Raw genomic sequence first — 11,422 nt, 5'->3', positions numbered from 1 at the left:
CACTCCCTATCGTAACTAAACTATTCATCTTCTTAACCTTTCACATCAGCGCCACATCAACACTAATATCCTATAACTAACTCATAACTAAACACTCTCTATCATGGCTAAAACAATACTCCTCTTGATATACAACGTACAAGCCATAAAGCATCAAGTTCAACAATAAAAAGCCACTGAGACCCACAATTCCTATAACTAACCAAAACTCTTCCATTAAATCCATGGTGAGTGCGAGTAACTAATGCGGGTAACTAAGCCGTGCCTATGGTTCACTACGGGTAACTACTGGTAATGAGCGGATAATGAGCGGATAACTACAAACTTAGTATTCCTAAAACTCACATTTTTACTTAAAAATTTGTGTATTGGACTTCTCGTATCTTTTACTTTCCATATTGATATTGATATTGATATTGATCCACCATTCCACACCGCTTCACTCTGCTCTTGTTTATTCCCTAAAATTAAAAGCCCTAACTTCACCTTTTTGGGGTTTGTCATTCAATTCTCTCCCATGGCGTTATAATCCCCAAATCTACACAAATTTGTCGTTAATTCTCTCTTTCTCTCGATCGCTTGTTGTTACCGCACGCGCCAACCACTGCAGGTACGCGCACTAAGCTCCTATTCTTAGTAATACTGTATCGCTTCATTTTGTATATGCATTATGTGTATTTTGTGAAATGTATGTTTCGTTGTCAATGTCATACAAAAATTGAATTGCTCAGTTTGTTTTGCAATTGGATGTTTAAAAGTTAGGGTTTATGAGTATGGACTGTAAGTGCAAATACGACGAAGGATTTACTTTTCATAGCCGCCAGATGTAACAGTAATTCAATTTGTGTTGCTACTTTAAATATTTTTATAGAGCAAGCTCTACAACTCAAATGCAACTTAGAGTTTTTTTTTTTTTTTTTGGTTCTAATAAATGCATATTTTCGTAGAAATATAAAGGAAAACGATGTTTTGATGCTTAGGAAGAAGCTTCTGTATTGTTTCTGTCTTGCATGTGCTTATTTCTGGTAATGGTAAAAACAAATTATACATGTTAAATTTTAAATTATTTTCTTTGTTATTAGTGTTCTGTGCTCAAGAAAAATGGATGATTATATGAATCAAAGCTCTGGAGAAGACACTGATGGAGGTGATTCCGATGTGGAGGAATTTGTGGATGAATCGTATGAAGAGTTAAAAAGTGGAAAACACGAGGTCAAGTTATCCGAAGGAGTATTTACTTGCCCATACTGTCGTAACAAGAAGAAACGTGATTTTCAGTACAAGGAACTATTACAGCATGCTACGATGGTAGGGAAAAGCGACTCGCAAAAAAGAAATCCAAAAGACAAAGCAAATCATCTTGCACTTGTTAAGTTTCTTGAAAAAGATATAGCTGGAACCTCTGGACCATCAAAACCTAAAGAGGAAGTTGATCGCCTTGCGGATCATGATGGTGATGAGATGTTTGTTTGGCCATGGAAGGGTATTGTTGTCAATCTACCTGTTGAAATGAAAGACGGTCGTTATGTTGGAAAAAGTGGTTCAGACATGAGGGACAATTTAACTGCAAGAGGTTTTAACCCAACTAGGGTTATTCCTTTGTGGAATTTTAAAGGGCATTCTGGAACTGCTGTCGTTGAATTTAATAAAGGTTGGGATGGTTTTAATAATGCCATGTCATTTGAGAAGGCTTATGAGGCTGATCATCGTGGAAAAAGGGATTGGAAAGTTAATAATGATCCGAAGTTTATTTATGGTTGGGTGGCTCGTGCTGATGATTTCAATGCACTTAATATAATCGGAGAGCATTTGCGCAAGATTGGTGATTTAAGGACTGTGTCAGATATCATGGCAGAAGAAGATCGCAAGGCCAATACACTCGTGTCTAATTTGACAAGTGTAATTGAATCTAAGAAAAGAAACTTGGAAGAAATGGAGAGCAAATTTGTTGAGACTGAAAATTCACTCAGCAAGTTAATGGCTGAAAAAGATATGCTTCATCAATCTTATAATGAAGGTTCTTGTTGTTTTTTTCAAGTTCTTTATTTGTATTCATTTGCAGATACTTGGTACATTATTTACTAACTTGGTTTCATTGATTAGAAATAAAGAAAATTCAGGTCAGTGCACGAGAGCATTTTCAAAGAATCTTTAATGATCACGAGAAGATTAAACAGCAGCTTGAAAACCAAAAGAGAGAACTTGAGCTTCGGGGGCATGAGTTGGAGAAACGTGAAGTTGTAAATGAAAATCAAAGGAAAAAGCTCTCTGAAGAACTTGAAGAGGTAACTAACAATACATCAAACTGAAAAAAAAGGCATACATATTACAAGAATATTGTCATTGCTGATGTCACTATTTTTTTTATTTTTTTTGGTCTTATCTGTTTTACACTACAATTTCTAATGAACATAATTGGTACAGTCAACTAATGGTTTCTCTACTCTTGTGATAGAATGCTGTAAAAAATAGTTTGCTTGAGATGGCGTCTGATGAACAAAGGAAAGCTGATCAAAGTGTGATGAAACTTGCTGAAGATCAAAAGGTTTGTGTTTAACATTTTTGAATCTTGTTAAATCTTGATTAGATCGTTTTTCGTGTTGAGATGATGTGTTGTTGGTGTACGAAAATTAACTGTAGAAAGAAAAGGAGGATCTGCACAAGAAGATTATACTACTCGAGAAACAACTGGACGCGAAACAAGCAGCAGAGCTTGAGATAGAACGTTTGAAGGGTCAATTAAATGTTATGAAGCATATTGGAGATGATGATAAGGAGGTCCTGAAAAAGGTTGAAGAGATACACAAGAATTTGAGGGAACGAGAGGAAGAGCTTGAAGATTTGGAAAGCTTAAACCAAACTCTCGTTGTTCAGGAACGCAAAAGCAACGATGAACTGCAGGATGCACGTAAAGAATTAGTCGAAGTAAGTATCTTTTTATATGATTGTGCACCACGTAAAGGTATCATAATACTTTATCATAATCTCGTAGGGCTTTAAGGATTTCTCAAAAACTGCACATATTGGTGTCAAGAGGATGGGAGAGCTTGAGAATAAACCATTTCTCGATGCAATGAAAAGGAAATATGGTGACATGGATGCAGAAGACCGAGCTTCAGAAATGTGTTCATTGTGGGAAGAATACCTTCGAGATCCAAGTTGGCATCCAATTAAAGTCATAACTGATGATAATGGAAAGTCAAAGGTGCATGCTTTACAAATAAGTTGGAATCTTGTACTGTTACATGTGGAAAAGAACATAATAATAACTTAAGTTTTATATTATGGATGCAGGAAATTATCGATGAAAACGATGAAAAACTGAAAGGTTTAAAGAGAGATTATGGAGAAGATGTGTATAAAGCTGTGGCGGCTGCTTTAATGGAGATCAATGATTACAATCCAAGTGGAAGATACATTATAACTGAGTTGTGGAACTTTACTGAAGGGAGGAAAGCTACTTTGAAGGAAGGCGTTTCATCTCTGTTGAACATGTGGGATGTTCAAAAACGCAGGCGTATCATGTGACGATCAGAATGAATGTTGAAAACTACTGTGTTTCTTTCGAGGTATGATGGTTGTGTAATAAAGATGGTATTCAGATTCGTAGTAGGTAATATTAGGACTGTTTATGAGGATGACTCTCCAACAAGGTTTGATCTAACACCTTGATATTGTAATAATTGTTGGGGGCTTGACTTATATGTTTTATGATGTAGACGTACACCTGGTCTGAACCGGGCAATGGCCTGGTCCTTGCAGCCATGGACCCTAGTGTCAGTGTGTTATCAGTTATGTAATGGGCTGGTAATTGTATCACTTTCACTTATTATACTCAATCATTGATCCAAAACAGTAGGCCTGTTTGGTTCTAGCAGCCCTAACTGAGAAAAACATAATCATGTTGTGGGTAGATATCAATGCCTGTCGGAATTACTTAATAGGTTCACAGGATATTACTAAAATGCCTTAATCGATAAGGTTATGACAGCCCGTTTAAAACCTAAGATTTCCATCTTGTTGGAGAAAACCAAACTATTATGAACTAAATCATAATGTTATTTCGCGTAATTCATGTGAATTGTGCGTGGCTTAATTCATGTGAATTGTGCGTGGCTTTGCTCGGAAACACGTTTTGAGCAAGTTAATTGTTATTGATGTTTTGTCATCTGCTCATATGCTACAATAATTTAGTATCACGTACAATAAAATGCCTCGATATTTAAATTGATAGTAGTTTTTTAAGGGCAATTGGTATGTAAATCACTTCTGCCCAAACACATGCATAAGTAGGAACAGAGTGCAAGTCAATATTATGTGAACATAATTATTTTAAAACTAGTGCACACCACAATAACATATTACTCCGTATACATTTTATAACTAATATAGTACGGAGTATTAATAATTAATTTCATTAATATAAAATAATGATATGAAAAGCTACGGGCCGTCATTAGTCTAAGCATGACTTTAGGGCCACTTCAGCTCTTCTTACAAACCATTTCTCATCTGCAAAAATAACTCCTAAAACAAACTCCTCAATCCTCATTTGACTCTCCTTAAACAGCTAAAATCGCCCACCGTTTCTCTTTTTCTTTCAAAATCCTAATTATAAACTAAATACACACAACGCTACTGATGTCAAAGCAGAGGGGTATAAAATACTATTAAATTTTAGCAGGAAATACTATTAAATACGATACAATTTTACACAAGATATTTATTTATTTATAGAATGGATATACTTAAACCTTGCTACAACACTTATAGGCAGTGTACCTAATCGTACAGTAGTGTAGTTTTTAGTAAGTCCGGTTCGTTCCACAGGGAAATCTTTAAACAAAGCTCAACGCTATATTAGTTTACTTTTATAAAAATACAAATATATATATAAGTGATATTATTATTATAAAGGGGGGTTTTTACCGTTTAATGACCGGTTTGTCGATTTTAAAACTTTAGTCGCAGTTAAAACCTAATGTAAAATATAAAATAAATACAAGACTTTAAATTAAAGCGTAAAGTAAATAACGATAATGAAATTGCGAATAATAAAAATGCGATAAAATTAAATTGCGATAATTAAAAGTACGATAATTAAAAGTGCGATTAAATAAAATAACAATAAATAAAAGTGCGATAATTAGAAGTGCAATTAAATATAAAATAAAGGAAATTAAATATGAAATAAAAGAATTATGCTTATTTAAACTTCCGTAATCATGATGTTTGACGTGTTGATTTTAGTTTTATGCCCATGGGTTAATTGTCCTTTGTCCTGGATTATTCAATATGTCCGTCTGGTTTTTGTCCATAACAGTCCATCAGTCATAAATATAAATTGCAAGTGTCCTTGTCAAATTATTATTATACCCGAAGATAAATATTCCAACTAATTGAGGATTCGAATTGTAACAAGGTTTTAATACTTTGTTTAATGAATACACCAGGTTATCGACTGCGTGTAAACCAAGGTTTTACTACTTTGTTAACAATTACACCAATTACCCTTGAATGTAATTTCACCCCTGTTTTAATTATTCTAGTGGCTATTAATCCATTCCCGTGTCCGGTTAAATGAACGATTATTCGTACATATAAATACCCCGCCCATCGTGTCCGATCGAGTGTATATGGTAATTTATAGGGACGCTCAATTGTAAATCTTTATATTAACATTAACAAACTTTCATTTAGTTAAACAAATATAAAGCCCATTAATAGCCCATAGCCTAGTTTCCACAAGTGTCGTTCTTTTATCCAAACCCCAATTATGGTACAAAGCCCAATTACCCAATTTTAGTAATTAGCCCAACATCATGATTACTTCGTTTTAAACAAGCATAATAATAACTTAGCTACGAGACATTAATATAAAAAGGTTGAACATAACTTACAATGATTAAAAATAGCGTAGCGTTACACGGACAGAATTTCGACTTACACCCTTACAACATTCGCTAACATACCCTTATTATTAGAATTATAATTAAAATTAAAATATAAATTATAAATATAAATATATTACGTATATATTGAGAGAGAGATTGAGAAATAAGATATGTAAAATTCGATCAGAATTCGGTTGGCTTTATAGCCAGAAGTGAAATTTGGGGCTCCGCGACTCGCGGCAAAAAGCCCTTCAAACTCCGCGAGTCGCGGAGAGGTATTTTCAATTCACACCCTTGGAGTTTCTGGCTGCCGACAGTTTTTAATATATATATATAATATATATATAATTAATATAATTAATTATATATTATATTATATTTATATACATAGTTAACTTGTAATTTTTAGTCCGTTGCGTCGAGCGTTAAGAGTTGACTCTAGTCCCGGTTCCGGATTTTCGAACGTCCTCGCGTACAATTTAATATCTTGTACTTTGCGTTTTGAATCTTGTACTCTTGTGATTTCGAGACGTTTCTTATCAATAATTGGAACCTTTTTGATTGTCTTTTGTTCTTTTGAGCTTTTTGGTCGTTTGCGTCTTCAAATCGTCGAATCTGTCTTTTGTCTTCACCTTTTATTATTTAAACGAATATCACTTGTAAATAGAACAATTGCAACTAAAAGCTTGTCTTTCTTGAGGAATAATGCTATGAAATATATGTTCGTTTTTAGCATTATCAAATATTCCCACACTTGAGCGTTGCTTGTCCTCAAGCAATATCGTCTTGAAATACTAGAATCACTTTTTTATTCTTCACACTTTGTACATCAGTGATTTCTATACGGCGGTATAAACAATGGTAGTAACGATATGGTTTACAGTCCCACATGACTATAAAAATTTAGATCCATTAAGGAAATTGGATCTTTATGAAAACATTTGATCTTTTGAAAATTAAATCTAGTTTTTACCCTAGATAAATTTTCCGGAATAACCCTTTACCGGTGTTTGCAAAATATTTTTGTGGGTTTGGTGGGTTTCAGATTTGAAAATTTTAGCTCAAAACTTGCGGTTTTGTGTCACCCACTTGCTAACCTTGTATTTGGAAAGCAACACGTCCAGTTTACTTGTTCCGTATATTACCTTTCGGCAAACTACCGTCCGGTTGTAAAGGAAAGCGTTGAACAAGCAACTGTTTAAGGCAATGTCCCGTGACATGCTTTTGATTATGGTCTATAACGTGTCGGACGCAATTACTATCCTTGGTAGGAGCAATAGTAAAGCTCACCCTTATAATTTGTCGGTCTGGCACAAGGTCCTGTCTTTGACCATGCTATGCAACCACCGTTCTTACGGTTGACACCCGATTTAGTTCAGGTGACCTAATGAATTCCAGGTGAATTCCTAGGATTTTACGTTCAATGGTAATGAACGCATTGAAAATAGGGTTTTCAGAAAACAAATCGGTTTGTATTTTTGATCAAAATATTTTTTCGTTTAAGCTCGAGTTTAGATATCATTGAATTCCATGAGTTTGAATTCTCAATCTTTAAGGTCAATCTCTAGGATTGAGTAATATCAGTCTTAAAAGCTGATTTTTAATCTTTAAGGAGATTATCCTTTCTGGGGATCTGATTCATTAGTCTTATCCAGCTAATTTGCACGGTGCCTCCCCATTGTACGAGATAAATCCTTCTCATGGTTAGGATAAATCTGACCACTTGGCGACCCTGTTTAATGCTGAGGTCCGTGGATTTCCTGCTGATTTTAGTGATGACTTTTCTAGATTTTTCGTCAACCTACAGCTGGTCTGAACGACAACTTCATGACCTAAATCAAGAAGCGCGTGTCTTTTTCGGAAGACTTTACTTCCTTTTAATGATGGAATTGATTCATCGTGTAGATCCATCTCTTCTTTTCTTTCATTGGGTAAAACAGTTTAGTTTAGTTCAAAGCAAAAGTATTTTCAGTTATTTGTTACAGATATATGTGACATATGTTTAAAATATCTTGGTAAATTTTCCCACACTTGGCTTTTATTTTCCTTTTTATCGTCCTCTATTCCATTTTAAATGAATTTTAACATTTTAGTTTGTTTCTCAATTTATGTCCTTTCCTAGGTAACAATAATTTCGGTGTTAAAACCTAGTTTTATCGTTCATAAATATGTATAAACATGATTTGAATTCATTTAATTGAAAATTTTGAAAAATTTTACTAGAATTGGGTAGTCAGTATATAAGACTAGGGCTGTTCTTTTTTATCAGAGAGCACTAGATTCTAATACAACTACTGCTTTACTAGTATTTTTTCTTAATGGTAACCAAGTGTTTATAAAAATTTTTAAAATCCGAAAGAATTTAACCCCTTCCCACACTTAAGATCTTGCAATGCCCTCATTTGCAAGAAATCAGTAACAATTTAAATTATTGAGGGTGATTTATGTGAAAATGATTAAATTTTTACCAAAGTTTCCAAATATATTGGCGTTTGTTTGCTGAATGATAAATGGTGCACATCATTTGTTCATTCCGTCTTGTTGTTATTTCACATGTATTTTGCATCTTGTCGTCAAAATTAGTTGCTTTTGCTGAACTTAATGCCAGTCTTTGAAAATGCGTTGTTTTACCCTGTTGTGTACATAAGATAAACTGCAAACATATATACATATTTTTGAAGTTTGGTTTATTACCCCACATTCAAAAATTATCAAAATCTAAGAATAAAAGTTAGATAATTATAAAAATGATTACAATATTAACAAAAATATTAAATGTATCAATAATTACAAATTACAAAATAATAAAAAAAAATAAGTAAACTAAGGATGATATTGGTACCAATAGGGGTTCCACGCATAACCATAAGTGCTATAGAATGCTTCGGCAGGGTCATACGTAGGATATGGTGGCTGCATCTCTATCGACCAAGGAGGGAAGACGGGCTTCGGTGTAGGAATATAGTTTCTACCTATATGTTGGCAATGCGCTATGATCTGGTTCTGATGAACTTGCCAATCTTCAAATGCTCTCTGTCTAGCATTTTCGTATTCCTGAGAAGCTATAAACCTATGCATCTCATTCCCCCCTCCTACATTACCTTGTTCCTGGTTTCTCTCTACTTGTGGATGTCTACCATTGTATCGTACTGCGGCGTTATTTCGCCGCTTCAAAACTTTAGCACCATGGTATACATTTAAACCTATAGTGTCGCGGGGTTCCGGCTCTTCTACCAATAATCCCCCCCGACTTATATCCACACCGAGATATTCACCAATCAAGGTAATAAAAATACCACCTCCTATTATGCTATGTGGACGCATCCCTCGAACCATAGCTGATAAATAATAACCCACACAATATGGTATACTTACAGCGCTGTGTGGGTCTCGAATACACATATGGTAAAACAAATCTTGTTCATTTACTTTTTCTTTGTTTTTACCCCTTTGTGTAATCGAGTTAGCTAAAAACCTATGTATTACTCTTAATTCGGCTCTATCTATATCCAAATAAGAGTAGTTTCCTCCTTTGAAACGGTGATGGCTTGTCATTTGACTCCACACACCGTGTGTATCAAAATTCTCATCTATTTTCCTACCGTTTAGTATCAATCCTCTACAATCGGCAGACGCTAACTCCTCAGGCGTATATATACGTAAAGCCTGAGCCATGTCCAGTAAAGACATGTGGCGCATCGAACCGCCTAACAAAAATCTAATAAAAGAACGATCGGTTAAACTAGCTACCCGATCATTCAACTCTATACTACATAACAACTCTTCACACCATACTTTATATACAGGTCTGCGTATGGTGAATAAACATATCCAGTCATTGAAAGAAGAATTACCATACCTCTGTACCAGTAATTCCCTAATTGGCCCGACCAATTCTACAGCTTCCAAGGGTCCCCATTCTATGACCCTCGGTACCTCAACAACCTTGGAATGAAGAGTATGCAAACCCCGTTGATATTTTGGATAATCTATCCAAAGTCTGTCAAATCGCAGGTTCGGGTGCAACTGTTCCAAGTGCATATCTGAAAAGGTCATGACTGGATGAGGTACATCCTGCTTGTAGTAGTTATCTACCTCCTGTTGTTCCAAGTTCTCAGCAGGAGCATGACGGGCTTGGGATGAAGATTCACCCCTTTCATTCTGCAAAACACATCAAACACAAATTTTGTGCATCCAAATATGCATTAGTGTCAGCAAAATCATCAATCAAAATAATTACAATGACATTATCAATTTACATCAAACTTAAGCTTATTTTCACATTTTTATCAAATCTACACTTTTTCAAATAAGCATATACGAAAATTTTCGCCAAGTTTATAAACATTCAACTCAAATAACATGTCAAAATAATCATTACTAGCAAATAAACAAGTCTCAAATGGCATTATCTTTCAAAAATCAAGTTCATGAATTTTGGACTTGAAAAAGTCCACTTTAATTCTCAAAATCATGTTTAGGCTCAAAGTTTGGATCATTTAACTACCTAGACATGTTACACTACTCAATTTAGCAATAATTCATGACAAAAATCGGCCATAACCTGTTTATATCAAAAAGCCCCAAATTGCTCAAGAACACAAACCCTAGATTATTCAAAATTTGAAGTTTAAGGCTTCTAATCATGTTAAACAGCATCAATCTAGGTTATACAAGCATAATACATAAACAATTTAAGTCTAATTACACTAAAAAGCATCAAAATCAAATTGGGGAAAAATAGCTCAAGAACACTAAAATTCGAATTAAATGGTGTTTAGGTGTAGAAATTTACCGTTTTTCTTGAGTAGTTCCTAGATATCATCCTTCTCAACATGATTTTAGCAAAAAATTTGGTGATTAACGGTTAAAAATTGAGATTTTTGGGGGTGATTTTCGTGGGTTTTCGGGGGTTTTTTTCGCAGTATTTTGGGTGTTTATGTGTTGGTGGGAGTGAACTGATCGTGTGCAGCTGTTTTATTTTTTTCTGTAATTTGGTCCCTCCGCGAGTCGCGGAGGTTTGCACTGTAAACTCCGCGAGTCGCGGAGTTTACCCTTTTTTTTTTTTTTTTTTTTTTTTTTTTTTTTATATAATCTTTAACTTATAAAACAATTAAGAAATTAATTTTAAAATTTTGTTTCCCTTGTTATTTAGGACGAGGTCGTTTCGGATCGATGTCCTAGTCCGTCCCTCGACAAAATTTTAAAATTTGTCTTTTTGTAGCGATTGTTTTAAAAGCTAAGATTTTTGGGTTTTTTAATGTTTTTGGCATACTTTAAATCAATAAGATTAAAAATAATGATAATAAAAGTTCTCGTCCCTCCCTCGGGTAAAGCAATTTCGGTTCAAAGACCTAGTCTTCAACTTACGACGAATTTTAAAAATCATATTTTTAACTTAATGAGATAAAGTAAATTTTTGTTTTTTAAATTCACACAACATAAATATAAAATTCATAATTAATATTAAAAATTAAAAATTCATACCAAACTTAAAATTTGAAATGCATAAAATTAAAATTTCATAT

At 34.2% G+C, this 11,422-nt stretch overlaps 1 protein-coding gene across 1 annotated transcript; it reads left to right on the top strand.

Moving 5' to 3' along the window:
- Positions 1-419: 419 nt before the first annotated feature.
- On the top strand, positions 420-3,819 carry LOC139895866 (protein INVOLVED IN DE NOVO 2-like). The gene is made up of 7 exons (XM_071878415.1): positions 420-610; positions 1,083-2,017; positions 2,104-2,285; positions 2,456-2,545; positions 2,641-2,925; positions 2,993-3,205; positions 3,295-3,819. Exons 2-7 carry the CDS (start codon positions 1,102-1,104, stop codon positions 3,526-3,528), a joined length of 1,920 nt encoding a protein of 639 aa, XP_071734516.1. The 5' UTR covers positions 420-610; positions 1,083-1,101; the 3' UTR covers positions 3,529-3,819.
- The last annotated feature ends 7,603 nt before the right edge of the window (positions 3,820-11,422 follow it).

Source organism: Rutidosis leptorrhynchoides, chromosome 3 (genome assembly GCF_046630445.1).
Source record: "Rutidosis leptorrhynchoides isolate AG116_Rl617_1_P2 chromosome 3, CSIRO_AGI_Rlap_v1, whole genome shotgun sequence".
Classification (NCBI taxonomy): domain Eukaryota; kingdom Viridiplantae; phylum Streptophyta; class Magnoliopsida; order Asterales; family Asteraceae; genus Rutidosis; species Rutidosis leptorrhynchoides.
This window is presented reverse-complemented; position numbering and strand designations above follow the sequence as displayed.